The 26,792-nt window shown below is 45.6% G+C and overlaps 1 protein-coding gene and 2 long non-coding RNA genes across 4 annotated transcripts in view; 1 reads left to right on the top strand and 2 right to left on the bottom strand.

Moving 5' to 3' along the window:
• TTC19 (tetratricopeptide repeat domain 19) overlaps positions 1 to 11,609 on the bottom strand; it is a 30,960-nt gene extending 19,351 nt beyond the window's left edge. Inside the window, exons 1-8 of one of the 2 annotated variants that reach the window (XM_059149958.1) lie at positions 11,361 to 11,609; positions 11,145 to 11,275; positions 9,174 to 9,284; positions 8,657 to 8,695; positions 7,662 to 7,718; positions 7,284 to 7,345; positions 4,987 to 5,081; positions 3,531 to 3,654 (exon numbers count right to left, since the gene is read on the bottom strand). In XM_059149958.1, the coding sequence (XP_059005941.1) occupies positions 3,531 to 3,654; positions 4,987 to 5,081; positions 7,284 to 7,345; positions 7,662 to 7,718; positions 8,657 to 8,695; positions 9,174 to 9,284; positions 11,145 to 11,275; positions 11,361 to 11,544 (803 nt within the window). In that variant the 5' untranslated portion in view covers positions 11,545 to 11,609. The remainder of the gene's footprint in view (positions 1 to 3,530; positions 3,655 to 4,986; positions 5,082 to 7,283; positions 7,346 to 7,661; positions 7,719 to 8,656; positions 8,696 to 9,173; positions 9,285 to 11,144; positions 11,276 to 11,360) is intronic. The other variant, XM_059149959.1, reaches the window with a different exon arrangement.
• A 9,578-nt stretch (positions 11,610 to 21,187) lies between these two features.
• LOC131816861 (uncharacterized) lies at positions 21,188 to 23,810 on the bottom strand. The gene is made up of 3 exons (XR_009348208.1): positions 23,651 to 23,810; positions 21,987 to 22,020; positions 21,188 to 21,291 (listed from the first exon to the last, which is right to left on the bottom strand). It is a non-coding gene; the product is annotated as an uncharacterized LOC131816861 (long non-coding RNA).
• LOC131816860 (uncharacterized) lies at positions 22,006 to 25,886 on the top strand. The gene is made up of 3 exons (XR_009348207.1): positions 22,006 to 22,463; positions 24,256 to 24,360; positions 25,852 to 25,886. It is a non-coding gene; the product is annotated as an uncharacterized LOC131816860 (long non-coding RNA).
• Positions 25,887 to 26,792: the final 906 nt, after the last annotated feature.

Here is a 26,792-nt window from a genome sequence, read left to right as displayed (position 1 = left end):
GCTCAGTCATTAGGCATCTGCCTTCGGCTTGGGTCACGATCCGAGGATCCTGGGATCGAGCCCCACATCAGGCCCCCTGCTCAGTGGGGAGCCTGCTTCTCCCTCTTCTACCCCCTCCCCTGCTTGTGTTCCCTCTCTCGCTGTCTCTCTGTCAAATAAATGGGTAAAATATTTTTAAAAAACAGAAAGAAGAAAAAATTAGGCTTCTCTTAATTATACTGTTTAGCAATCTGTTGTTTTCATTTAATTTTTTTCAGTAATTACATATATATTTACAACATGAGGAACAAAATGAGTACCCTAGACCAAGTTTTTATGCGACCTGAACTAAACACTTTGGGGATAGATTTAGTCGTGTCAATTAAAACCACGTGAATTCGGGGCACCTGGGTGGCTCAGTGGTTAAGCCTCTGCCTTCAGCTCAGGGCATGGTCCCAGGGTCCTGGGATCGAGCCCCCATCGGGCTCTCTGCTCAGCAGGGAGCCTGCTTCCTCCTATCTCTCTCTGCCTGCCTCTCTGCCTCCTTGTGATCTCTGTCAAATAAATAAATAAAATCTTTAAATAAAAATGCATATGAATTCAATAACGGATTTAGTTTGGTTAAAATAGAATGCAGGGAGTCACTGGATGGTGCAGTTGGTTTAGTGACTCTTAGTTTTAGCTCAGGTGATGATCTCAGGTCATGGGATCAGGCCCCGTGCCTGGCTCCAGGCTCAGCTTGGAGTCTGCTTGAGACTCTCTTCTTCTGCCCCGTGCCCCTATTCGCGTGTATGTGTATACTCTCTCAAATAAATAAACCAATCTTAAAAAAATAAATAAATAGGGGCGCCTGGGTGGCTCAGTGGGTTAAAGCCTCTGCCTTCGGCTCAGATCATGATCCCAGGGTCCTGGGATCGAGCCTCGCATCGGGCTCTCTTCTCAGCAGGAAGCCTGCTTCCTCCTCTCTCTCTTTCTGCCTGCCTCTCAGACTCCTTGTGATCTCTGTCAAATAAATAAATAAAATCTTAGAAAATAAATAAATAAATAAAACTGAGTGGGAATATATTTCTTTAGAAAAAATAAAGATTAAGAATAACGTAACACATTTTCTATATCGTCTAACTAGTAAAATGTAACAACCATAGTTATAATTGAAGTTAGTTTGCTTTCTCCAAAAAGACTTCCTCTGCCTGGAAAAAAATGTTTTCACAATATACTACTAATTTAAAATAAAAGCATATACAGTATGATCCCTAATTTATTTCTTAGAATGTAAACAGCATAGGGGAAAACAAGCCTGCAAAGTCACACAATAAAATAATCAACAGTAGTTTTTTCTTAGGATTATTATGGATCATTTTTATTATTTTCTTCCCAATGCTTTTCTACATTTCCTTAACCGCACAGGTATTACTTCCGGAGTCACTTTTAAGAAACGGTCTAGAGTCAATGCTGCAAATGAAAGACAGCAAGGGTGTGAGTAGTTCAAAAGTAACTTATTTGATAGCTAGACTTGTTTTTACATCTTTCATAAGTTTCCCTGAAGCAATTCCGTACCACACTGAAACTCTCCTTGTTGTCTGTCTGGTCTTCTGTTCTTACAGTCAACAATTACTGAGCCTCCATTGCGTGCCGGGCACTGTTCTAGTACTAAAGACTCAGCAGTGAACAAAACAGATGAAATTTGCTAGGGAAGAAAAATACAAAAACACTCGGAACAAAAATACACTTTTAGTGGCCACACAAACATGAGCACACAATAGCCACACATACACTCCTTCCAAGTGTGAGGAAGAAAAGTTAAGGATAGGTGGGAAGAGAGCATTGTTTTAGTCAGAGTAGGCCTCCCAAGGAGGGACCCCCGAACTGAATGAGGAGAGCTGGCCATGCAAAGATATGGGAGAGCAAGCTAGGGAGAGGGAGCAAGTGAAAAGGTCCTGAGAGATGTACAAGCTTGTACAGAACAGCTGGGAAAAGACCAGTGCAAACTGGAATGAGCAAGTGGGAGAGCAGTAGATGATGTAGAAGGAGGAAGGCGTCACACCATGTAGAGCCTTACAGGACCACACGGAGTCCCAAAGGTGATTCAAAGGCACTGAGGTTTAAAAGATCACTGCGTGCTACATGGATAATGGACTGTGTGAGGGACTGCAAGGAGGCAGGAAAACCTCTGGGGAGACTTTACAGGTGTTCAGGCAAGAAACAATCATGGCCTGGACCAAAGTCATAGGGTGAGAGGACGAGATGCGGTCTGACATGTATACACCTTGATGGATAACCCAACAGAACTTGATGACTCACCATCAGGAATGAGAAAGGAATCACAGGTGATTTGCAGGTTCTTGGCTAGCGTAACTTTGTGAATAGTGGTGTCATTTACTGCCGGGGCTAACTGGCAAAGAAGCAAGTTTGTAAGTGGCAGATATTAAAAGACCCAGGGGGCCGGGTGGCTCAGTTCAGCATCTGACTCTTGGTTTCAGCTCAGGTCACAATCTCAGTCAGGGTCGTGAGATCAAGTCCCACACTGGGCTCCACGATCAGCTTGGAGTCTGCTTGAGATTCTCTCTCTCTCGGCCCCTGCCCCCACACTCTCACTCTCTCTCCAAAATAAATAAAATCTTTAAAAAAAGAAAAAGAAAAATCAAGAAACCCATTTCTCCAAAATAAATAAAATCTTTAAAAAAAGAAAAAGAAAAATCAAGAAACCCATTTCAGACATGTTAACTGTGAAATGATCACTAGCCATTCAGGTCAAGATGTCAAGGAGACAATTTTACCCAGTTCATGTCTGTAGTCCATGGGTAAGTTGGGGATGATGACGTGTAACTGATACTTAAAGGTATGGGACTAGACTCCTGGGTGGCTCAGTCAATTAAGCAGCTGCCTTCAGCTTAGGTCATGATCCCAGGGTCTGGGGCTTGTTGCTCAGCAGGGAGCCTGCTTCTCCCTCTGCCTTTGCTTGCTGTTCCCCCTGCTTGTGCTCTCTCTCTGATAAATAAATAAAATCCTTTTTTTTTTTTTTTTTTTTTTTTTTAAAGATTTTATTTATTTACTTGAGAGAGAGACAGTGAGAGAGAGCATGAATGAGGAGAAGGTCAGAGAGAGAAGCAGACTCCCCATGGAGCTGGGAGTCCGATGCGGGACTCGATCCCGGGACTCCAGGATCATGACCTGAGCCGAAGGCAGTCGTCCAACCAACTGAGCCACCCAGGCGTCCCAATAAATAAAATCCTTAAAACAAAATTAAAAATAAATAAAAGTATAGAACTAAATTTATCTCCTAGGGTGTGAGCCTCAAAGTCTGCTAACTTTAGAGGTAGCAAAGGGGAAGGTTAGTGTCTGGTGAGAGGTCCCAGAAGACGAGTGAATAAAGTGTTTCCAAGACCGGAGTCAGAGCTGCTAGTAAGCAGAGCAGGTAAGATAAGGACTGAGAACTCATGATCTTGATAAAGGCAGCCTCAGCAGAGTGACAGAAGAGAAAGCCCCATTTATGCTCAAGAGAGGATTGGAAAAGGGGAGCCTGGGCAGCACAGCTGGTTAAGCATGTGAACCTTAGTTTCAGCTCAGGTCGTGATCTCAGGGTCAGGAGATTGAGTCCAGCATCAGGCTCTGGGCTCAGCACGGGGTCTACTTGAGACTCTCTTTCCCTCTCCCTCCGACCCTGGTGTTCTCTCTCTAAAATTGAAAAAAAAAACAACCCTCAAAAAAAAGGGAGAGAGAGAGAGAACTGAAGACAAGAGTACAGATAACTCTTTCAAATCATACGTATTGCTTTGGGGACAAGGGCTAACCACTGTTTCTCTAGCATCTCGCTAGTTCTCAGCACAGAGTACATGGGAAGTAAGCATTACCAAAAGAACTTTGAATCTGACAATTGCCAGTATTTCACACCATATTAAGAAACGTGATAGAGGGTGCCTGGGTGGCTCAGTTGGTTAAGTGGCTGCCTTCAGCTCAGGTCATGATCCCAGGGTCCTGTGACTGAGCCCCACATCAGGCTCTCTGCTCAGCAGGAAGTCTGCTCCCCTTCCTCTCTCTCCGCCTGCCTCTCTGCCTACTTGTGATCTTTGTCAAATAGATAAATAAAATCATATTAAAAAAAAAAAAGAAAGAAACCTGATAGCATCCTGCCCACCCCATTCTGTTCCTAACCTCATTCTGTAGGCTCTTCCCTTCATCATGAGGATGAACTACAAAAACCTGAGTTTCTCAGGGTGCCTAGGTGGCTCAGTCAGTGAAATGTCTACTTTTGGCTTGGGTCATGGTCCCAGGGTCCTGGGATCGAGCCCCTCATCAGGTTCCCTGCTTGGCAGGAGTCTGCTTCTCCTTCTCCTCCCTGCTTGTACTATACCTCGCTCTCTCACCATTTCTCAAATAAATAAATAAAATCTTTTTTTTTTAATGATTTTTTTCAAAGGTTTTCTTTATTTGTCAGAGAGCAAGCGAGCATGAGCGAGAGAGCACAAACGCACAAGCAGGGGGACCGGCAGGCAGAGGGAGAAGTAGGCTCCCCGCTGAGCAAGAAGCCAGATGTGGGACTCGACCCCAGGACCCTGGGATCAGGACCTGAGCCAAAAGCAGATGCTTAACTGACTGAGCCACTCGGGCATCCAAACAAACAAACAAACAAACAAACAAACCAAAAAACCCTGAATTTCTCTTCACCTTTCCGGGACCAAAATGTAATTATAAGTAACATTGCGACTGGTAGCTGAACCAAGAGAAAAGAAAAAGACCTTCCCTTTCTGCTCCCCAATTTTCCAGAGATTATATACAAGTCAACAAGTAAATTATGAACATGTCACCAAAGGGTTAAAAAGCAATCAGTGGTCAAGTTATTTAAATAAAACATCTTATTTCAGACCTTCTGCTGAGATCTTAAAAAAAGCCACTTAATTCCCCAAATGGGTAACTTGCCCTCCCCCGATGCAGGTACACGTCCCTCTATTACAGCGTTAAAGCTCTGAGGCAAAAAGCAACGTCCAGAAAACAGTCAGGTTTCCCTACCTGACAAAACGTCTTCCGCTAATTCCTTTTCTCTTTCAATTTTTTCCTCTAGAGTTGAAATGCAGAATTCATAGCCAGCAAGAGCAAATTCCTGTCTGTAAAGCAAAGATCAGCAGTCGGCTGTTCACCTTTTCACAAAGCCCTCTTTCATTCGCATTTCCGGGCTTGGGTGTGAGCATTAGCAATACAGGAAATGTGAGATGGGGAGGGGGAATGCTGCTTGCAGTTTCCAAGGAGTCTCAGTCTGCCATTTTGTAGAAGTTCTTAGTCACCCATTTAACCTAGCTTAAGACCCAAAAAGCTAAGAACGCTGCTGTCATCTTAATAAATGACAGAACCAGTAGCTTCCACCATGAGTTTGACTCTCCACTTGGAAGGCCTTACACTCACTCAAAGTAATGCTAATAGGAACAGAGGCTCAGGCCACCTGCCCTAAGGATGCTAACTACTGATCTTGTGCAAGTTCTGAACAGGTTTATTAGCTTTGTGTATTAGCTTCCCAAGCTGTTAGGTCTTTACTAGAAGCTTTTTTTATATACACGGAATTCCTGGCTATGGCACTAGAAGGTACTGAGCCTGAATCCAGCCCGGGACCCTCAACCAAATGGAGAGAACACCTAAACATTAGGCAGATGGACTCCGGAGAGAACAAGCGTCAACCACCAGTTTCTAAAAAGAGATGCACGGATACAACAGAAATTTCTTCTGCATCCAGAAGCTCAGCCCCGGTTCTCACCTTTGGTGGTGGCTCTGGTTTCTTAGCAGACGGGCACTCCAAAGCTCACCCCTTCTCCTCTAGTGCTTTGCCAGGGAGAACCGATGACCCCACTGCTGTACTCTGTTCCCAGAACAGAAGCTTCTTCAGACCAAACTTTGGCAGGAGGGACCCTATTCAGCCAGGACTCGGAGCTGGGGGAGGCGGCCCACTAGATGTTTCTAGTCAGAGCAAAATGTCTAGAAATAATTCCCTTACTAATATCAGCCTTCCTAAGCCCCAAGTCGAGTTACACATATTCCAGTCTCTAAATGAAAAAAATACTTTCGACAAGAGTACAGAGTAACCAACAGACTAATTATCAGGGGCCATTACTTCCACTTGTCAGAGACCACGAATCCGTCTTACTCTCCACTGTGATTAGCTTCGGGCTTCTTTTTATTCCAATTCATACCCCATTGACCTCCAGTTCTAGGACTCCTCCGAGAGAGACTGATCCCAGCTGCTTTGCTCCCCGGCATGGGCCAACCTCAAAGCTCCTCAAGAGACTTGAAATCAAAGGCCATCCGAAGTCCGAGCCCATCTAGTGTCCATGCACATGCAGGCAACAAGCAGGTTCCGCTGACAGAGAAGGAGCTGGTGATCAGGACAGCAGGGACCAGCGCCAGGAACCCTGGTCTCAACAAGCACTCCTGTTACAGCATCAGGTCTGATAGCATTCCAAACCTGTGCTGCACAACTATCACAGCACTGAAAACCTAAAAGCTCCTCTTAGGTCTTCCCATAAATGCCCTCCAAGATACATAACTCTCTAGAAGTTCTTCGCTTACACTCTAGGTTATTTCTTCTTTGAACCCCACCTTAAGAGAATGAAAGGCACCAGGCCTCACTCATCAGTGTTCCTGGGACAATGAGCACACATCCAAATTCTTTCCTAAAGCCTTTCCCGTGTAGCAGAAGATTCTTCTTTACAAGAATTTAGATTCATCTAATACTTTTAAATTAAGACCAATTTCCTGTCTTACATATCCAGAGCTCACTCCCCTACTCCGAGGTTTTTCCCCTTCTTAAAACTCGTCACCTGATCGCCTTTACATGCTTTAAAAACACTGCCCGTTGGACTAGCCACTGAGACACTCCCACATCAAGTCCCTCATCACCCAACTATGTATCTACCCTCCTGGTTTGTTGATACTTATATTCAAAAAATGGTTCCTTCAAAGTACATTACCCCAGTGGCTTTTACACTGCTCCCTCCTCTCCTAGGAAGAGCTAAACTGGTTCTAACTATAACCTCCCTTCCCAGTTCAAGCAGGAACAGAAAAGTTGATTAGCTTTGTCACAGTGTGGCCAAAGGAGGGCTGTCTGCCCCACTCAGCAGGCTACTGGAAACAGCGGGGCAAAACTAGGAGACTAAAGACTTCAAGGATGGGGTGGGGGGAACACTTTGAGTGCGACACCCAGTTTTTTTGAGATCCAGATAACTGGAAACTAAATGAAAATGATACAATATCCTAGAAAGTTCTCTGCTCATAGCCCAACTCCCTGGCTGCTGCCACACCTAGATTCTGGTTCTACTTACCTATTCTGAGCAGCATAGATACTGGCCAGCTTTAGAGAGATTTCAATTATTGCATTGTCTTCCTGTGGGGAAAAAGGAAATGAAGAAAATTCACAGAAGCTCAATTTCCATATGGATAATTTCTGATCAACATCTAGACCGACTTTAGCCTAAAAGCTTTAGTCTTTATCCTTCTGGAAGAATTAGGCAACTGAACTTCTCAGCAACCATGTTTTTGCATGAATGAAAGACTAGTAGTTTTATACAGGGCCAAGACGGGGGGAAAAAATCCACCTTTTTTCACCAAAGCACATGTTGGGGGCTAAGTGGAGTTTTCAGGAAGCAAAACTATTTTGAAAACCTCTTCCGCTAGGGCCCAGTCCTAGGCAACGTCCTTACCTGTTGCATGCCCCCTCCAAGCAGGTAACTCATTGTTGCTTTAAAAAGTTTTTCCGCCTAGAAGCATAAGGAAAAGATTTTTCTTTTACTTGGGACCCTGGATTCTAAGTACTAGTCTAATGCAACATCCCCTTGTAGAACAACATACACACTCATATGCAGAGAAAAATATCCTTGTGATGAGAAAACAGACAAAAACACCACGACCCCACCTCCTCTGGGAACCGTTAAGAACTACCCTGTGAGAAGTAGAAACCAACTTCAGAAACGAACTTTTCATCTAGGGGCGCCTGGGTGGCTCAGTGGGTTAAGGCCTCTGCCTTTGGCTTGGGTCGTGATCCCAGAGTCCTGGGATCGAGCCACGCATCAGGCCCTCTACTTGGTGGGAAGCCTGCTTCCCTTCCTCTCTCTCTGCCTGCCTATCTGCCTACTCGTCATCTCTGTCAAATAAATAAATAAAATCTTTAAAAAAAAAAAAAGGAAGAAAGATATTAACTTTTCATCTAAAGCTACTGTGGCAGAAGCTGCAAGCTATCCCCAAATTACTCACTCTCCCATCCTCTTAGTTACAACATCTATTCAGTTATTTTTTTACAAGTCAGCCTCCTTTGCAATTGGAACGGTCATATGAGGAAGTCTTGGCCAAGGGGTGCAGGTAGAAGGAACGTGAACACTTTTTAAATCCTATTTTATAAGGAAGCTGCCTGCCTGCCCCTTCCTGGAGGGTAAGGGTGAGCCAGCTCACCCATGTGGACAAGAACACATATTATAAGGAAATTGACCTTGTGGACCACTTCATGGAACAGAGGTACCTACCGTTCTTCAGTGCACCGCTACCTCTGGAATGATGCATTTAAAGAAATACACTCTCTTATTTGAGTCACTCTATTTTGGGGTCTCCTTGTTACAGCAGCTGAGCTTGAATCCTTCCTAATAAGAGTTCCCTTGAAGCTAGTCCTTCACAAATTCAAAATATCACAAAGTGATTTACTTACATTTTCAAGCTGACCCCGTATAAATGCTAAGTTGGCCATCTGAAAGCAAATTACAAATTGTTTTTCAGTTTAGAGCACTGCATTCTTATTTCAAAACTTCTAAGCTAATGACTCCCTTTTGCTTTTACCCTCTGAATAAGAAAAAAAGAAAGTTCCAAGAAAAAGGTATTTAACTAATTTGCGAAAATCAAAGGACAGCAATTGTGTGAGTGTAAATAGTTGCACAGTCTTTGCGGATGATAAACCAACTTTGGCTCCATTCATCACTGGAAAAAACAAATACTAATGACATTTATTTTTGGCCTGAGATTTAAACTTCATGTAAGTGAAGGGTAATAAAATGTTAGTACCTAAGGGTCATATAATAAAAATCGAAACCAAAAGAGAACGTAGTAAAAACAAACCCAAAGAGCTTCACAACACCCTGAAGGTCAGGAGGGTAAATCAGGAGAGCGAACAACCCTTCTCTTACATCCACCCTTCACCATCAGTGGCTCAGACTGGTTAGAAGAGTTACCAAATCGTAAGTGTAAGTGATGGCCTTCTTGTTATCACTCTGATAGGCAAGACGAAGAGCGTCATGTAAAATCAGCTCAGCCTCTTCTGGCTCATCTTTCATGATGCTCAACTGAAAAAAGAAAACAAAGAAAGGAATAGAAAACGAAATGTAAAGAAAGCAGATGTATGTGCTACCACACAGAAGTGGGTACTGCCATACATCCCAACACACAGAAGACAGCTATGCACTCATTCGTCAAATATGTACTGAATTCCAGCTGTGCACCAGGCTTTATGCCTACAATGGTGAAAGGGAGATCCTCTTCCTTTGCAGCTATGTATCTGCAGCCACACGACAAAGTTCTGGCCAACAAATGCAGACACCAGCAATGTGAGTAATTTACTGCACCGTTTTCTAAGGAAGTTGCTTGTCTGACATCTTTTTTCCCCTCCTACATTCTAAAGGTAATCCTACAGGACAAATAAACTTAATTATAACTAATGATATAAACTATGAAGAAAAGCAATGGGAATTACAATAAGGGGTCCCCTCTAAATGCGAGACAGAGAAGCCCTCCGAGGAAGTGACAGTTATACTGAGGCAGGAAGGATGAGAGTCAACCAGGAATCATGGGGGAAAATGACCCAGAGAGCAGGGGATGAACAAAGGCCCAGCAGGCTGAAGAGAAGGATTTTCCAGAACCATTCAAGAGATAAAAGGAAACATATGTGAAGGGCAGACGCGGTGAGCCAGAGACTTATTGCTAAATGGGTGGACAGGGCAGGGGTGGGGTAGGTCAGGCAGGGCTGTGCAGGCCACAGTTAAGAAGTTTGGATTTTATCATAAATACAGCGGGAAGTCACTCAAAATTGTTTAGGCGAATAAGTGGTATGATCCAATTTACATTTTTGGTTTTTTGACTTAAAAATTTTTTAAAGATTTATTTATTTTTAGAGAGTGTGCAGGTGGCGGGGGGGGGGGGGGTCCTCAAGCAGACTCCCCATGGAGTAGGGAGCTGGAAGTGGGGTTCGAACTCACAGTCCTGAGATCATGACCTGAGCTGAAACCAGGAGTTTGAGGCTTAGCGGAGGGAGCCACCCAGGCAGCCCCCAGTTTACATTTCTCGCTGCTGCATGGAGAGTGTGGCAACAGGGCAGGCAAAACTACCAGACGGCAGGCTGTGACAATGTGGCCAGGATGACAGCAGAGGACACAGAGAAAAGGGCAGATGGATTCCAGAAATACTCTGGATTTGGTGGCAAGAGGAACTGTTGCTGGGCTGGAAGGGTACTGAGAGGCAGTGATAAGGTACCCGTGAGTTTTAAGACTGAGTAGGAGATTTCCAGAGGGAAAAACTGGGTAGACAGTGGCAAGGGGAAGATGGTGAAGGGACGTGCTGGGGAGGCTTCTGAGATCAACAGTCAGGTGTGAGAGGTAGGTGAGGCCTCGAACTGGAGAGGGCATGTCAGTAGCACACTGCAGCAGGGGAATATAAATTTGGATGTCGTTAGCACTGAGGCGGCAGCAAGCCCGATGGCAGACAGGAGATAACCTGAGGACGACAAAATAGAAAAGAACGTGGAGAAGAGGAAGGCTTTAGCGAAAGAACAGAACCCAACTGTGCACAAGCAACATTCAGGCGCATTTTCTGGACGCCACATACGTGCCCGCTTCTCGACGCCAGCCCCTTCGGTCCAGCTGGCTCCCTGACAAAAGCAACTACATTTCCGCTCATTTTGCTTGGATAAAAAAGCGATGCCCATGGTGCCCCCTCCATCTGCACTGGGGACTGCAGCGGTCTGACTGCAGGCTCTGGAGTCTGACAAGCCTGGATGGATGCCAACACCGCCCCCCCACCCCCAACCATGACCCATCGAATTCTGGGCAAGTCTACCCCAGGAGTCCCCCATCCAGCGTTCGGGAAGCTGGACCGAGCGCTGCGTACTCGCATGGCCAACGAACGGGCCCCGCTCGCAAAGGCCGCCTCACCTTGGCTCTCTTCAGCAGCTGGATGATCTCGGCCTCGGTCTCGTCCGCCGCGCCCTCGGCGGCGGCCCCGCCCGCTCCCTGCCGCTCCTCCTGCTCGTCTGCCGCAGCGGGCCTCGAGAACCAGGCGAGCGCTGCGGGAAGGGGCTCTGAGGTCACCGGGCCCGGCCTGCGCCCCGGTCCCCGCCCGGCCGGCCCCGCCCGGCCCGCGCCCCTCACCTGCCAGCAGCGGCAGCAGGCCCGGGCCTCCGCCGCGCGGCGCGACTCGGAATGCCGGCACCGCCACCTCAGGCGCCCGGCCCCCCGCGGGCCCCGGGAGCAGGCGCGCCGAGCAGGTCCGGCACCGCCGCCCCGCGGCCCGCAGGAGGCCTCGGCCCAGGCTCGGGCTCAGGAGCCGGTACATGCTCGCGCGGCGTCCTCGGCGCACTGCAGGCCCGGCCGGGTCCCAGGACGGCCCGCCCCCAACGCCGAGCGCCCGCCGGATTGGTCCGGCCGCGAGATGGGAGGAGGCGGTGTCGTGGCTGCCCGCATGCGCGTGACGCGCGCCGACGTCCCTGCGCCTCGCCCCGCCCCCGGCCGACGGCGGGAATTCTCCCCAGAGCCGTCGGAGCCTCGCACCTCCTGGGCTTTCCGGGGAGGCTAAGTGCCTGGGACGCCATGGCTGTCGCCTTGCCGGGAGCTACGTTGCCCGCTGTCGTCGAGGAGCTCCTGAGCGAAATGGCCGCGGCGGTGCAGGAGAACGCGCGAAGTACGGGCCGGAGGGCGTGCGTAGCTGCGCTGTGGGCGGTGGACCTGGCCAGGCCCGTGGGGAGGCGAGGGGCGGAGTTCGCTGGGCCTGCGGGGCGCCGGGTTGGGAGCGCTGACCCCGCTCTCTGCTCTCTTCGTCCTGGCCTCTTCGGGCATTTTTCTCCTATGGCTCTATTCCCAAACCCCAGTTCGTTAAAAAAAAAAAAAAAAAAAGGAAAGAAAGAAAGAAAGAAAAAGAAAAGAAAAACAAGAAAAGGAAAGCCGGATTTGTGTAGAGAGCAGGCAGTGGTCCCAGCAGGCGGGCGGGGCCCCATGGAGAGAAGGGCTGGGCGCTGCCGCGAGACCCGCGAGAAGGGGCCTCGGACCAGGAGGGCTCAAGGGACGGGAGGGGAGGCGAAGTTTTGAATTTTTAAGCTTGCCTGCGGTCTTTTTCTCCCCCCTCCAAATCTTTAACATTAATCTTCGCGTACACTGTGTACGCCAGATAAATATTTCAGAAGCACGAAACGCAAACGCATATGCAAAGATTGGAGTAAATAGGGATATTGTGAGAGTACCTGTTTTTTTTTTTTCCTCTGACCAGCAGAGGATGCTCTGTGACTGTTGCTTACGAAAATCACCCAGGTGATTTTAGATGATAATTCTAATCAAAACGCATCGACCAGTTAGAAATACTCAATCACTGTAAAAAACGGCCACTTAGGGGCGCCTGGGTGGCTCAGTGAGTTAAAGCCTCTGCCTTCGGCTCAGGTCATGATCCCAGCGTCCTGGGATCGAGCCCCGAATCGGGCTCTCTGCTCAGCGGGGAGCCTGCTTCCTCCTCTCTCTGCCTGCTTGTGATCTCTCTCTCTGTCAAATAAGTAAAATCTTTAAAAAACAAAAAACAAAAAAACGGCCACTTAATAGTGCAGACCTCAAAACTGCCGCTTTTTCACTTGAATGGCTTTTGTTTTAAAAGGACTGCACTTTGAAAGGGTTTATCTTGAGGTCCCGTGTTTAAAGGATTGAGAAAAGTAGTCCATACTGACACAAGCATCATATATATATATATATATATATATATATATATATATATTTAAAAGATTGGGCCAGCCACGTATTTAAATATGTTCAGATCCCCAAAAAGGATAGGGGAAGAAAACAGTCTTGTTAGCTGAAACAGTGGTTGCCAAAAGTGGGCTCTGTCTGGATGGGTTAATCCATACACTGTGACACTCTTAGCTCATAGCTCAGGCAGAGGGACCACTGCCATTGATTGGTGTTTATTTCCAGCAGAACCGTCTCCTGTTATTTTAAAATATTTGTTGTACATAGTGATACACTATTCCTGATCCCCTATCCTTCAGTGACAATATTTTTAGATTGAGATTCTGAGTTTATGCTTGTATGATGATGTGATAGCAAATCACAGCTGGGCCACTAGGAAGCTATGTTTACTTTTCCTTTCCTGTGTAACTTTTTGTTTTCCCAAGAATTACAACTTTTCTGGTTGTGTTTGTATGTGTTTTAGTTTTCTTTTTTAAAAATATACGTACAGGGACGCCTGGGTGGCTCAGTTGGTTGGACGACTGCCTTCGTCTCAGGTCATGATCCTGGGACCGGGATCGAGTCCCGCATCGGGCTCCCAGCTCCACGGGGAGTCTGCTTCTCTCTCTGACCTTCTCCTCACTTATGCTCTCTCTCACTGTCTCTCTCTCAAATATATATATATATATATATATACACACACACACACATACGTATAATGTATTATTTGCTTCAGGGGTACAGGACTGTGAATCATCAGTCTTTTTTTTTTTATATATTTTTATTTATTTATTTGACAGAGATCACAAGTAGGCAGAGAGGCAGAGAGAGGGGGGAGGGAAGAAGCCTCCCTGCTGAGCAGAGCCTGATGCAGGGCTCAATCCCAGGACCCTGAGATCATGACCTGAGCCAAAGGCAGAGGCTTAATCCACTGAGCCACCCAGGCGCCCCTGAATCATCAGTCTTAATGCAATTCATAGCACTCACCATAGCACATACCCTCCTCAATGTCCATCATCCAGCCACCCTATGCCTCCCCTTCCACCCCACCCCCCTGGTTTTTTTAGTTGTCTATGTCTAAGTTTAGTTGTCTGTGTAATTCAATCTCAAATTCTTTACCCGTATTCTAAATCTCTACTGCAGGGGCACCTGGGTGGCTCAGTGGGTTAAGCCTTTGCCTTCGGCTCAGGTTGTGATCTCAGGGTCCTGGGATCAGGCCCTGCATTGGGCTCTCTGCTTGGCGGGGAGCCTGCTTCCCCCCTCTCTCTCTGCCTACTTGTGATCTCTCTCTCTGTCAAATAAATAGATAAAATCTTAAAAATAAATAAATAAATCTCTATCGCATATGTTCAGATGACTAAGATGTTTTGTATGAGTTTCATTCTCCTGTGGAAATCTCTCCTAGAACCTAGACTTGTTCTAATAGGGACTGACTGCCCTCCTAGCTAATTTCCTGCAATCTTCCTTCACCCTTATTATCCTAGGAATTCCTTTGCCTGTGTTGAGCAGTATGTTTAGTATACCTACAGTTTTCTTTTTCTGGGTTTACTATCTTATTTTATACAGCACATTCTCTAGTACCTTCCTGAAGAAGAGTACATGAAGTATACTTTTTGAAGCTTTACATGTCTAAAACATTTTTTCCAACTTCACCCTTAAATGATAGCTTGGCTAGGTATTGAATTATATGTTGGAAATAATATTTCTTCAGACATCTGAAAGCATTTTATCACTTACCTTCTATCTCCTTAAACTTACTTTAAAAGTTTGTGTTATTTTAGCCACGCTCCCCCTGCCCCCAGCTTCATTTCCACCTCCAAAGCTATCTGGTGTCACCAATTTCTGAGGGTTTTCAGGGAAAGAAGGTAGTGGACTTTGGAGCATAAATGAGCTTATTGTTGTTTGGCTCTCTCCATTGCTAGCTTAGGATTCAGTTTCCTCAGGTCTTGTAAATTATTTTCCAGTATATCTTAGCTGTTTCTTCCTGCCCTTTTATCCTGAGGAGCTTATGCTTTTAAAGAAAAATCCTTTTATTATTGTTTAGTGGAGTATTTGGAAGGAGTAAAGTTAGATGCATAGAATTAATTCACCATCTTATACAAAAATCTTTTTGGTTATAGACTTTCAGTGATTTTTGTGTCTATGGCCACTGGTTTAACATGATTAACTTTCTTCCCATTCATGTTTTACAGTTCCTGACGAGCATCTATTATCGTAAGTATATATCCTGTTATAGTTGGTTTTTTTAAAAAATCATTAACATGTTCTATTTAATTTTTTTTAAGATTCTTATTTATTTATTTACTTATTTAGAAAGCTGGGGGAGGGGCAGAGAGAGAGAAAGAGAATCCCAAGGAGACTCCTTACTGGGTCCAGAGTCCGACAGAGGGCTGGATCCCATCACCCTGAGATCATGACCTGAGCCAAAATCAGGAGTCGAATGCTTAACCCACTGAGCCACCCAGATGCCCCAACCATTAATGTGTTTTGTTTTGTTCTTAAGATTTTATTTATCTTGTGTACGAGAGATCGTGCACAAGTGGGGGGAGAGTCAGGCAGAGAGACAAACAGGCTCCTTGCTGAGCAAGGAGCCCAATGAGGGATGTCCCAGGACCCTGAGATCAATGACCTGAGCAGAAGGCAGATACCCAACCAACTGAGCCACCCAGGCACCCACCATTAATGTGTTTTATTTTATTTTTTTTTAAGATTTTATTCATTTATTTATCGGGGGGGGGGGAGAGAGCGAGCACAGGCAGACAGAATGGCAGGCAGAGTCAGAGGGAGAAGCAGGCTCCCCGCTGAGCAAGGAGCTCGATGTGGGACTCGATCCCAGGACGCTGGGATCATGACCTGAGCCGAAGGCAGCTGCTTAACCAACTGAGCCACCCAGGCGTCCCCATTAATGTGTTTTAAAAGCCAGATCCTTTCAACACCAACTCTTTATTTTTAAGAACTTTTTTTTTTAAGATTTTATTTATTTATTTGACAGAGATCACAAGTAGACAGAGAGGCAGGCAGAGAGAAGGGGAAGCAGGTTCCCCGCTGAGCAGAGAGCCCAATGCAGGGCTCGATCCCAGGACCCAGAGATCCCAACCCGAACCGAAGGCAGGGGCTCAACCCACTGAGCCACCCAGGTGCCCCACCAACTCTTTATTTTTAAAAGTACTCTTACTAAGAACAATGTTTTCTTGACATTGTTAAAAATCTGTCCAAAGCCAATACCATTCTTGATAATACAAGGTATTCTTGTGTTGTCCTATTCCCCCCCCCCCCCCTTTTTTTTTTAACATTGTTAAAGTTGGGCTGCCTGGCTCAGCATCTGACTCTTGATTTCAGATTGCGTCATGATCCTGGGGTCCTGGGATTGAGCCTCACATTGGGCTCCCCACTAGGTGGGGAGTCTGCTTGTCTCCCTCTCCATCTGCCCCTCATCCTGCTCACGTGCTAGCACTCTCTCTCATAAATAAATAAGTTTTTAAAAAACAACAACAAAAAAATTGTTTTAGTAGTTGTAGTTGTTATACTGACACATGAAAAAGAAATTAGAAGCATGTCTATCTGTAAGGAAAGAGTTACCATTATTTGTAGATGATAGAAATGTTTAAAATCCAAGAGAATAAAGGTATTTTATTAAAGAGATTAAAAATTATTTTCCCTCAGGGGTGCCTGGGTGGCTCAGTGGGTTAAAGCCTCTGCCTTCGGCTCAGGTCATGATCCCAGGGTCCTGGAATTGAGCCCCGCATTGGGCTCTCTGCTCCGCAGGGAGCCTGCTTCCTCCTCTCTCTCTGCTTGCCTCTCTGCCTACTTGTGATCTCTGTCAAATAAATAAATAAAATCTTTTTAAAAAAAATTATTTTCCCTCATACACAAAGTTCAAAAATACAGCTACAACAAAAAAGTGAAACCTACCTAGGAATGAGTAACATTTAATTGTGTATGCATTTGTATACCTAATGTTTAATAGTTTAGAAAGATATACACCAACCTATGCCAGTGATGATTTTAGAGGAAAGAAAAGAAAATTTAGGTTTACAAAAGGTTTTAACATTTCTCTACTAAATTTTTTGTAGCGATTATTATTAGAAAATAAATTACTTCTAAAACAAAGAAAATGGGCAAATATAATAAAAATGTAAATTAGCAAAAACTTTGGGGAAAAGGGTAAATCTTCCTAGTGATCATAAATATACAAATTAAAATAATGACACAACTTCCCATCTTTAAAACTGGCTACCACAAAAAAGATGTTGGTAAGAATGTCCCAGATGGGGGCGCCTGGGTGGCTTAGTGGGTTAAGCGTGCTCAGGACATGATTCAAGTCTCCTGGGATGGAGTCCCACATAGGGCTCTTTGCTGAGCAGGGAGCCTGCTTCTCCCTCTGCCCCTCCCTCCTGTGGATGCACTCTCACTCTCTCTCATTCTCTCAAATAAATAAAATATTAAAAAAAAAAAAAAAGAATGTCCCAGATGTTGCCAAGAACATGGAGAAAAGGGTAATTGATACCCTCCTGATAGAAGTGTCAACTGGAAACTAATCTGGCCACAGGCCATGGAGCTTTAAAACATGCACATGTTCTTTGGTTCACAAATTCCATTTATAAGAGTGTATCCCAAGGAAGTGCTCATGCATGTTCATCAAGATTTTACAGTGAGTATATTCATGCAGTATTGCTTATGATAGCAAAAACAGAAACAGACCCACCTGGAAACAGTCTAGTGATTCACATTAGATTTAAGAAACTAATTATCTAAACACAGAGTTTGGGGAGAAGCAAGATAATTCATCTCTATAGTGGAACTCTTTGTAACCATTAAGAGTGAATTAAAAAATACTCAGGAAGGTGTTCACCATAAATTATAAAGTTACAAAGACAGGCATAAAAATTCTTACTAGATTCATTTTTAAAGTTAATCGTGATTAATTGATAAAGTTATGACCAAATTTTATTTTTCTTTGCCCATAGATAATCTTCCAATTTAATGAAAAATTTTTAAATTCTTCCCATTCTATTATTTGTTGTATCAAGAGACTAAATTGTTGGAAAATGAAGAATTTGAACATTTTAATCTTGAAGATAGTAGCTCTACATGTTTTGTGTCAGATCACATGAGTTGTTTAAAACATTATCTTCTATTTTAGTTCAACTCATCCATTTTATTTTCCAGTTTATAAAAATAACTCCTGCTTATTAAAAAAAAAAAAAATGTTCTTGGTTGGGGCACCTGGTGGCTCAGTCAGTTAAACATCTGCCTTCAGTTTGGGTCAGGATCTCAGGATCCTGGGATTGAATCCTGCATTAGGCTCCCTCCTCAGCAGGGAGCCTGCTTCTCCCTCTGCCTCTCACTCATGCTTTCTCTCTCAAATAAATAAAATACTAAAAAAAAAAAAAATGTTCTTGGAAGATAAAACATGAAAAGCATCAACAATCATACCACCCAGTGATAATCACTGTTACAGTTTGTGTTTGCCTTTTTTTAAGGTTTTATTTTGAGATCATGGGTTTTTTTTTTTTAACTTTTTTTTTAAGAATTTATTTATTTATTTGTCAGAGAGAGTGAGCACAGGCAGACAGAGAGGCAGGCAGAGGCAGAGGGAAAAGCAGGCTCCCTGCTGAGCAAGGAGCCCAATGTGGGACTCGATCCCAGGACCCTGGGATCTCAACCTGAGCTGAAGGCAGCTGCCTAACCAACTGAGCCACCCAGGCGTCCCAGAGATCATGGATTTTCTTAAAAAAAAAATTCTAACATGGGGTGCCTGGGTGGCTTAGTTGTTAAGCGTCTGCCTTCGGCTCATAATCTCAGGGTCCTGGGATCGAGCCCCGCCAGGGGCTCCCTACTCAGCAGGAAGCCTGCTTCTTCCTCTCCCACTCCCCGTGCTTGTGTTCCCTCTCTTGCTGTCTGTCTCTCTGTCACATAAATAATCTTTTTTAAAAAACTTTTTTTAAACATGATTGAGAGTTTCTAAATACCTAATTTTGTACCCAATCTTTCTCACCTATCATAAGAATTTCCCCACATTTTGGGGGGATTTTTTCTGATCTGTCATTTAAAGGTGGATAGCCTTTATTACTAATACAAAAAGTACAAATGACTACCCATCAGATGCTCAACATGAAAGTCTGATAATACTCGTATTGGTTAGGATGTGGGGAAACTCGAACTCATGAAGTGCTGGTGGGACTGTGGTTCCCACTGTGGAAAGCTATTAGCAACACCTATGAAAGCTGAAAAATGGGGGCGCCTGGCTGGCTCAGTGGGCTAAAGCCTCTGCCTTCTGCTCAGGTCATGCATGATACCTGGGTCCTGGGATCGAGTCCTGCATCAGGCTCTCTGCTCAGCGGGGATCCTGCTTCCTCCTCTCTCTCTGCCTGCCTCTCTGCCTAATTGTGATCTCTGTCTGTCAAATAAATAAATAAAATCTTAAAAAAAAAAAAAAAAGATGAAAAATGCACACATCCTAGGGTTCAGCAAGTCTAATATAAGCAGGAAGAATTCCCACCTAAGTGCATCAGGGACATGTACAGGGATAACTGAGTATTATTGATAATGTAGAACAGAAACGGAATGCCTATCCGCGTTCTTAAAAAATAAAATACATCTACACACAGTGGAATGTTACTCAGAAATTAAAAATACGTATGTCAACATGCATCATTTTCAAAAGCACAGTGAATAAATATCTTTTTGTGTTCTAAAACTTACGAAACAAGATCACACGCAGGTGCGTGTATGCGCATGTGCTGTGTATACATATTCAGTGTACTTTGTCAAATACGATAGAAAAACATTAACAGGTAGGAAACCAGTGCAATTGGGAAGAACAGGAAGCAGTATGATGTGTAAACGGGGCTTTTTCCATAAACATGTTAGCATTCTAGGGGGGTTAACATTATATGGGTTTTTGCTGTATTGTCTTTTTTCCCCAAATTAAAATGAGGTGTTTTTTTTTAAATGCCAAAGGTGATCCCTTGGGTTAAGTTCCTATGGTGACTGGGAGTGGGCGTCTAACGTGAAAACCTCTCTGTTTCCCAGGCTGAAGTTCATCTTTGGCTCATCCGCCATCCAGGCTTTGGACCTCGTGGACCGACAGTCCGTCACCTTAATCTCATCACCTAGTGGGAGGCGTGTTTACCAGGTAGAAATCTAGAGGTGGGGATCAGGTCAACAAGGAAACACCCCTGACGACCAAATGTTTTCAAGAATCCCAGTATACCCTGGCTAATGAAAAGCAAATGACCCAACTTCAGAAAAATCAGTGTATTAGTAATGAAGATAAGCTAACTAAGACCTCCTAACCCAACCTGGTAGCAATGTATGGAACCGGCAGTGACGCGGAGCAGCTGTTTTTTAAGTCTAATGGCTTGGAGTTGAGTTTTGCTTCCTTGTGTTTGATAACAGGCACTTTTCTCCCAAAAGCTGTGTTGATACTTCCACCTTGTTCCTTATCTCTTGCCTACAAGCAAAAGCCAGAATGCATTTTGAGGTCCTTCTGCATGCTCAGATTCATCTACCAGCAGTGTTCTTTCAGAACTGCTGCCGGCAGACTACGCTCCAGGCAGATTGTCTACCTGGACTGTAGTTTTGTCCTCTAGAATTTAATATGCGTAGATCTGTAAAGTAATAGCCTCTTATCAGAGACTCTGAGAGACTCAGATTTCCATGTGTTGTTGATAATCCTCCCCAACCCTCCAAGCCCAAGTAGGTATTATCTTGCAGGAAACTGAGATGGAAAAAAGTAAACTCATGTCTGGCCACTGGGGTTTGTAACTGCTGTCCCACACTGCCTATCTATGAACAGTGGGCCACACCCCAACCCATTCCCACTCCCCCGCACCACAGCCTAGTTATATAAGACAAGGCTAAGTGTCGTGGGATTGAGGGAGGGGAATCTTGTGAATGAAATAAAAGTACGGGCAGTGTTCTCCCAAAATTTTGAGTCTGAGGGCACCTGGCTGGCTCAGTTGGTAGAGGGCATGACTCTTGATCTCGGGGTTGTAGGTTCAAGGTCCATGTTGGGTATAGAGATTACTTGAAAATAAAATATTTTAATAATTGTGTATGTGTGTATCTGGCTTGGAAGGAGTAAAGAAGCCATCAGCTCTAGTATGTCATCTAGGTCTTGCTGAAAATGAGGAAATAGGAAGTTTTTCAGCATTTGGATTCTGGTTTATTTACGATGAACTTCTCAGAGCTAAGACCATGTCCATTAATTCCTAGAGAGGGAGCAAAGCCTCCTTGGGCAAATAGGTGCCTTTGCTTAGTGAATTAGCGGGCTGTTCCACATTGTAGCGTAACTTAACCCATCTGGCAAAGTCTTCATCCGTTTCTTCATTCAGGAAAATGGGGTAGTTAATGTTGAGTGCCGGAGTTAACACTGCATTTACGTAAAAGAAGCTACCTGTTAGAATTTTGTCAGGGCAAACTCCCAGATTAATAAAGCTATTAAATGATATTGTACCTGACGAGTTATTTCCATTTTACCTCTTAGTGTTTTTATTTGGCGTTTCTAGGGAGCTAAAATACCCGGAACAGGAAGGGCCCTTGAGTTTTTCCCACATCTTTTAGTTTCAGATTTTTTTGTCTTCATTCCAGTATTAGCATAACACTTGACCTGTGCAAACAGACTTCTAACTGTCCTCCAGTTCTAAGATCTAGTCATTAGTTAAAATCTTAAAAGGTTTTGTTTGAAATATCTCAATTGTTGTTGACTTTTTGTTGTTCCCAAGATTGCCACTTGTTTAACTTTCATCATTCCCATCCTATATTCTATTACATTGCTTTATTCGTCATAAAAACGCAAACTTCCTAGTACTGTGACTTTCAGCTTGGACTTTGAATTAAATGAGGCTGTAGACCTCTTATATACACTCTCAAATTAACCTTAATGGTCTCATCGTATATTAAGATAGTCCAAATTTGGCTTAAGTAAGAGGTTGTCTGAGATGATAAAAGTTGAGTCAGACACGGTCTGACCCCCTCCCCCCCAAGCTGATCATCTTCCTGTAGGTCACGCTATGGGACTGTTACTGTCTTCCAGATACAGCAGAGTCGTCACTGTGCTGTTGTCACTTGAGTTGCTTGTCTGTAGAATTTCTGGGGTCACCTAGAGAGAGGGATGCATCAGTCAGGAGAACCTAAGTTAGGAGGGGGCAGCCATGACTCCCAAATGTCAAAGGCTTCCAGAAACAATGCCGTATGTCTCAGTCCTGCTTCCCATCCTTTCCGAGTTGACTGTCATCCACTCCAGAACGTCTTTACTCAGGGATCTGCAGCAGCGCAGCAGCCCTTCTCTGGAGTATTGTGGGTCTCAGAGCAGAGAGGAAGAGGATGTGGTCGGTTCCAGTCTGTTTCCGTGTGGCTACACCCATCTTCCCCGCTAAAGCAGGTCACACAGCCAGCCAGTATTTAATAGGGCAGCAATGTATGATCTCTCAGAGGCACCGAGCACAGGGCAAAACAGATCATACAGCTGAGCACTGGGACGGCTCCTGAGAGGCTGGCGGCAGCCGTAAAACAGACTGTGCTTGTGAGCAGACAACCGTCCAGGTGGGTCGTACTCCTTAGAAGCTGCTGGAACCACAGCTGACTTCCCCCAAGGGAGGCTCCTAGGAGTCTACTCACGGCTTCCGTTTCCTATTACCCAGATATTTCTTTTTTAAAAGCTCTCTCCTTCTGGGGATAAACCTTGCAGACTGTGAATGGGACAAGTGGGGGCAGAAGCGGGGGCAGTTCTGGGAGGGGAGGGCATTTTTCCATTGAAGGCTGAAGCCACTGAGTTAGATGATCCCTGAGGTCAATTTCCAGTTGTAATCCTTTCTAACTCAGATTTTTGGCTGATTACTGGGTTCGTTAGTCATCCGATGGCTAGATAAGGAAGAAGCAAATTCACAATTTACGATCTCTGGACAGTGTTTACTGCCTTAGGCAGTTGAACATTGTACTTTTAGTCTTAGCCAGCCCCTGACAGGATCAGGCAAGGGAGCCTCTGTAGACTCTCTCCCCTTCCCTAAGTCGCCTGGCATCGGTTTGGCACAGTCCAGAGTATTCTGAAGGATTGGAGACCCACAAGAAGAAGCCGGACAATGATTCAAGTATAGAATTCCAGAGGCTTATGCCTGCTTAAATTTACACCTAGAGAGAAGAGGTAGAGGAAAGGAAGGAATCTAACATTTTATCCATTGGTAATGGTTCGGAGACCCAAGAATTGTTCACATCACTGCTGGATGTTGGGTTTTTCCCAGGATGAAGTGGAAAACAGTCTGGTTTCAGACTGTCATCACTTTGACAAACACAATGCTGGAACTCTGGTCTTCCGTCGTGGCCTTCCCAGTGGCTTTATTCTTTGCTGGGGAGGTAGAGGGGAGATTTTCAGGAGTGCTGACTCTTTTGGGGGGGGGGGGGGGTCCTGGCCTTTTCATTTCAATCTCCCCATCTCAGAGCCTAAAACTAATTTGAAAGCCGTGGGGCAAATTCCTAAGTGGCAGGTCATGGTAAAATATTCCTTAGGATGTTTCTACTTCCTTGGATACTCATTATACACTTCAGGCCCCGGACATTTTTGGTTTGGGCTGCTTAGAGGTGGAGAGATGTCCACGAGCGATTTCTCCAGAAGGTTTGTCCATTCATGCCACAGACACATCATAATTTCCCTGTACCCCTGTCTGCTTCTGCCCCCCCACTACCAACAAGGTAGTCTGTTCCCAGACGAGGCCTCTCACCAGCCCCTCAAGTACCTGCGTCCTCCTTCCGTCCTGCCGGGTGAATAGGCAGTTCCAGGCTTGCCTCCTTCGGAGACCTCCGCCCTGGCCGCTGAGTCATCCCTTTTGCAAGATTCTTTGCTTTGTTTGTTCTCCCTGCTCTCAAATGTTTTTTAAGAGCCCTTTCCTTCTTCTGAACACCCGTCTTCCTGTTCCTGCCGCACTGCTCACCGGTTTTCACACTTGGTTTGGGTATGTGGCGGAAGCTTTAGAAACGCTCACACCTACTGTGAGATACAAAAGGTGAAGAAACAGCAAAGAGTTTGGAGGGGACCGGTTCCTCTTCCTCTCTCCAGGCAGCGCATGGAGCTGGCTCTCTAAACCGCTAGGGAGAGGCCTAAGGCCCTTTATACAGGAGGTTTAGCTGGTCTGAAACTCCAGTTTTGCTTTATCTTCATACAGCAGAGCCCCGAGTCTGCACACAGGGAAGTGGGGTCTCCCCTTTTGGGTCAGACATTTTTGCAGTTCCCAGCGCGATTTGCCCGGCAACCTGGAGTCCTCAGATGGATAAACTTAAGGGAAGGGAGCCGTTGTCTGGCACACCTCTCTGAGTCTGATTTCATCTGCCCTTTTCCTTCTAGGTACTTGGAAGTTCTGGTAAAACATACACGTGTCTGGCTTCTTGTCATTACTGCTCGTGTCCTGCCTTTGCCTTCTCAGTGCTGCGGAAGAGTGACAGCCTGCTGGTGAGGAGGGGAAGGCTCTTCCCTTTCTGGGCAGATTAGCAAGTTCTTGGCCCTTACCGTGTAGCTTAAGAGTTGTACAAAAGAGAAAATTCTTTTTATTTAAGATTTTATTTACTTATTGGAGAGAGAGAGAGAAAGCGCACGCACACAAAAGCTGGGTTGAAGGGCAGGGGGGAAGCAGGCTCCATGCTGAGCGGGGAGCCCAGTGCAAGGCTTGATCCCAGGATCCCGAGATCATGACCTGAGCGGAAGCTGACGCTCAGCTCAACCCACTGAGCCAACCAGGTGCCCCCAAAACAGAAATTTTTACCATGTAGTGAAACAAATGGCTGATTGTCCTTGCTTGCAAATAGTCATCTCTTTGGGAGATGTAGTGTCATTTTTAGATCTATATCTGTTACCCAATGTTTTATTTAAAAGGTCACAGATGAAGCTTTGGGGAGGGCAACAAGGTAATCTCAAAAGCTGGCTCTGGGGAATTAGCCCAATATAAACAGAAGCTAAACTGGTCGTTAGTGAGTCCGTGTGTCCCCTGCTGCAGCTATGAGGTGTTCCTTTCCACTGCTCATCGGACGGCCTGGCAGTGAGCCATGCTGGCCTCGCACGCGAGGCAGGAGAGCACGTGGAGACTTTTGCCCACTTCACAGGCGCCCAGAACGTCAAGCAGGAGCAAGACATACTCCCGTAACTCCTTATTTCCGAGGAGAAAGCACTACCCACCTGAGAGCAGGTAGCTATTTTGTAAGACCTGCCAGGGAAAATTACAGTACCTGCTCCACGCTTCCCCTCTCTCTCTCACAGTTAAGCTGGTAAACATCCTGGGCACGGGGGCGGCTGGTTGCGCATCTTGTCATTAAAAGACCAGCTTCACAGCTGGTGTGTCATAGGTGTGCTCTGCCCGAGAAGACCCAGGATCAGACTTGCGGACCCTTCAGTATTTGAAGCTGAGAGTGTTCTGTGACAGAAGGTCCCGCATGTCCCCAGAGGTGTGTCTAGGCTGCTACAGGGGAGGGTTCCACCACCCTCCAGCACGTCCCCCGTAGGGCAGTGCGCAGTGAAGGGAGACCACAGACTATTTGCATGGGTAGAATGGGGTTGAGGCCTGTCCTCATGGGCTGGCGGACAGATTTCAATGAGCTCATCTGCGAGAAGCACCAAGCAACACAGCAGATCAGGTTATGTTCAGCATCGCCGTCAAGAGTGTTCTGAAGGCTGGAAGAAGGCAGCAGGGCGGAAGATGAGGAGGGGCCTCTCTTGGTTCTCACTGTGGGTTATAAACCCTGTGCCAGTCCCAAAACAACAGGCAAAGTAAAACTTCCTTTATCCCCTCGGATTTCTAGAAGGAACACATCGTGTCCCTCTCAGCTGCACTTTTTAGGCAGTGAGTCTAACATCTGAGCCCCACTCCCTTCCCAGTAAGTGCAGCAAGCGGTCCTTGTCAGTGTCAGCCCTGCCCATCCGTGTCTAACAGGTTTCTGTCTTGTGTTCCAGTGCAAGCATCTCCTGGCGATTTATCTTAGTCAGGTGATGGGAACCTGTCGACAGCTAAAGGTCTCTGACAAGCAACTGACTGACCTATTATTCGTGAAGAAGAAACAAGCAGTACAGAAGGTATAGACGCTGCTATCTTATAGACATGGTTATCTTTCAAAACAGGAGTCCCACCCAGAAACACATTTAACCTACCAAGCTTCGCACGGAAGAGAGGTGAAATAGATCTTCTGGAGACTTCTTGCCACTGCCTCTGTTCCCTCACGGCCAAGAGACTATGAGGTGCAAGCCAGGATGTGCATATGCTTTGAAGCCCTACAATTTTCTCCTGAAAAACCTGAGCCTCATGGGTCAGTTTCCTAGCCGAAGCAAGCCTCTGACCCAAACAAAGCTAAATACCATGTCCTGCCTGCAGTTAGATGTTTTAAGATTTTTTTTTTTTTTTAATTTATTTGAAAGAGAGAGATGGCACAAGCTGGGGGGTGGCAGGCAGAGGGAGAAGCCGGCGAGCAGGCAGCCCAATTCGGACTCAATCCCAGGACCCGGGAATCATGACCTGAGCTGAAGGCAGATGCTTCACCGGCTAAGCATCCCGGGCGCCCAGTTAGAGTCTTAAGTCCCTGAAATCCTAGTAATTTTTAAGAGGCTAGAATAGTAAACGACACTGGTCAGGTGAAGTTTAGATGGGTGTTCCTCCCTTTCCCGGGACCCAGGAGTTTGTCTGCAGTAAAGCAGAGCAGAGACATGGAGAAGCGCAGGCATACCAGAAGCCTCCACAGCTCTCATTTCTGGGAGCTGCAGCCAGTTTGCGGAGCCGGGGCCGGAGCACGCACTGACTGTTTAGACGGCGGTGCCGTCGGTGAGGGAAGGGGTGGTTTGCTCTGCCTGCACTGCAGAGCCCTGCACCAGGCCAAAGGAAGGAAGGGGCTAAACATCCCGCC

The sequence above is a fragment of the Mustela lutreola genome, chromosome 15 (genome assembly GCF_030435805.1).
Source record: "Mustela lutreola isolate mMusLut2 chromosome 15, mMusLut2.pri, whole genome shotgun sequence".
Taxonomy (NCBI): domain Eukaryota; kingdom Metazoa; phylum Chordata; class Mammalia; order Carnivora; family Mustelidae; genus Mustela; species Mustela lutreola.
The sequence above is the reverse complement of the archived record's forward strand: the minus strand, read 5'-3'. Positions and strand labels throughout refer to the sequence as shown.